Raw genomic sequence first — 2,434 nt, forward strand, 5'->3', positions numbered from 1 at the left:
TGTTTTTATGTAAATTCTATAGACTAGATAAATGTATATTTGTTTTAGAAAGTCAGTTCATAGGGAGTTTCTGATAGGGTTATGAATAAAGAGTATGGAAGTACTTTTTTTTAAAGCAAATTATAGTTTAAGAAAAAATGATAGATTCTGAAATAGTTTCTGTTGTTACGAAAGTATTAAGCTATGAAAATTGCTAGAGCTACCTTTTTAATCCTGCATGTAATAGAACATACTGGATGCTTTTTGTACCAAAACAAGTCAATTTAACATTTAAAGGGAGAGGTAGCTCTGTATTGCAAATTGAAATGTCATTATAATTGAATGAAATAGCCCTCATGGAGCTATAAAGAACATAGGAAGCCAGTGTTTTAAGCTTTTGTGCAACCTTCAGCTTAAGTGGCTGTCAGATGTTATTACTGTATTACTTAGGATAGTTAAAAAAAAAAAGAATCAATAGTTTTGAAAAATAGCACCTGGAAGATGTTCATATCTGAGGATTTGATTTTTTTAATCTGTTTTTATAGAGATATGTGATGATTTTATATGTCCGAATTTCCTCCTGATGGGAAAATTATCTCCAGATGTCCCATGCCCCCAGTTTGTCCTACATCTATAAACAAGTGTGCGTCTTGATTTATATCTGTAGCAGGTGGCATGTATTTTAAATCCTTTTCTCAAATCTTAGAATATCTTTGTTCTGGCCTTTATCTTTTGTTGACAATTTCAGCAGTCTCTCTGTGTGTTTCCGCCCTCCAGCCTTGCCTGTGTGTGCCCCCACCGCTTACACTCCTCCCCGACCCTCACCGACTCTGCCCCTTTCTCCCATCTTATCTGAGCTCCCCATCCACTCAGTCCTGTTCTCCTGAATTATATGCAGCCTCACACCTTGTGTTGTTAATTGCATCAGTTTTTGTTTAGATTCTTTTCTCTCTTTAAACTGCTTCTCTCCCACTTGTCTACTTAGCAAGCTTATCTTCTATTTCCAGCACCGAGTGCCATGCCGGCATGTGCAGCGTTTAATAAATATTTGGTAAAGGAATGAAATGAATAAATGACTAAATGAAAAAGCAGAGTCTAAACATTATCTTACACATGGCACGGCGGAGATTCAGAAGTCGTTTTAGTGTGCCTTTTGTGAAACGGAACAGGGCTTAGTAATATGTGGTGTTTCCACTCCAGCATGTTCAAGTGCACACACCTGGACATTCTGACTCATTTGACATCTGCATATTGGTTTATGTCTGTTAGTTGTAGTATGTGAGAGATGTTGGTGAACCTTTTTACTTTTTTTTTTTTTTCGAGTAATGGTATTGTGAATGTCTAATCAGCCAAAGACAGCCAGGCATAAACCTGTAGACCGACAGAGTCGGAATTACTGAGTCCATGCAGTGAGGCACTCACATGGGGGAGGCGGGCGTCCTTGCTGAGGCCTGGGACGGAGCTGCCCGTTGCTGAGGGCCAGGAAAGCAGGGATCAGTCTTTGGTTGGTTGCCTTGTCTGAGGCCAGAATAGAAGAAGCTAGGGATTAATTTGGGATTGGGTGTTGTTAGGTGCCACGGGCAGTTTAGCAATTGCGTGTACCCAGTAATCTTTATTCATGGGGTAAAACCTGGCAAAGCCTGTCAGAGGACAACATTGTCCTGGCCAGAAAGCTGTTCTCCTTCAAAGTGGGGTCGCCTGGCATTTCACAGCTGCTGTCAGACCCTGAGGGAAACATGGTTCCCGGTTAACTTTGCAGCTGGCTGTATCTGTGTTGGCCTTCCAGCCCTGTGCCAAAAGGCCTGCTTTTCCTTCCTCATCCTGAGCTGAGTTTTACTCTTTTATTCCCAGTTTTTGCCGGTTCCACGTTTTCGGGTTTGTGTAACGTTTCACGGTTTACATAGTACATTTCAGAGCCATTGTTTCTATTTGATCATCCCAATAGCCCACTTAGAAAGATAGGGAGCAGTTACCGTGTAAAGAAGAAAGATAGGGAGCGATTATTCCCCCCATCCTTTTTTTGTCTTTTCACTTTGGTCCGAGGACCTAGAAATTGGAAAAAGTACCTTTTCAGATTTCTGCCGGGCAGATTCTTTGGCTGTTCCATAAACACCTGATTTCATCTGGTTTAGTATTTGAGTTCATCACCTTAACCCCAAAACATACTTCTCCTTTATTTTTATGATCCAAACCAGAAAGAAACCTTAGGATCTTCTTTTGTCCTTAAGCTTTTTTCTCTCTGTATCCATTCATTGTAAACTCTTTTTCAGTTCTATCCCTAATCTCTCTCGAATTGGTTCACTGTTGGCCATCCAACAGTGATGCTTTAATGTTTGCGTTCCTCGTCCTCACCTGAAATGTTTAACTGGTTTCATTCCCCATCACTCTAGTCCAGCGGTTCTCAACCTTCCTAATGCCGCGACCCCTTAATACAGTTCCTCATGTTGTGGTGACC

At 40.8% G+C, this 2,434-nt stretch overlaps 1 protein-coding gene across 1 annotated transcript in view; it reads left to right on the forward strand.

The window, feature by feature from the left end:
* Window positions 1-2,434, forward strand: part of DROSHA (drosha ribonuclease III) — a 126,025-nt gene that overhangs the window by 100,043 nt on the left and 23,548 nt on the right. The window contains exon 25 of the mRNA XM_019647856.1: window positions 1,249-1,253. Within this exon, the coding sequence (XP_019503401.1) occupies window positions 1,249-1,253 (5 nt within the window). The remainder of the gene's footprint in view (window positions 1-1,248; window positions 1,254-2,434) is intronic.

Source organism: Hipposideros armiger, unplaced genomic scaffold (assembly GCF_001890085.2).
Source record: "Hipposideros armiger isolate ML-2016 unplaced genomic scaffold, ASM189008v1 scaffold_117, whole genome shotgun sequence".
Classification (NCBI taxonomy): Eukaryota; Metazoa; Chordata; class Mammalia; order Chiroptera; family Hipposideridae; genus Hipposideros; species Hipposideros armiger.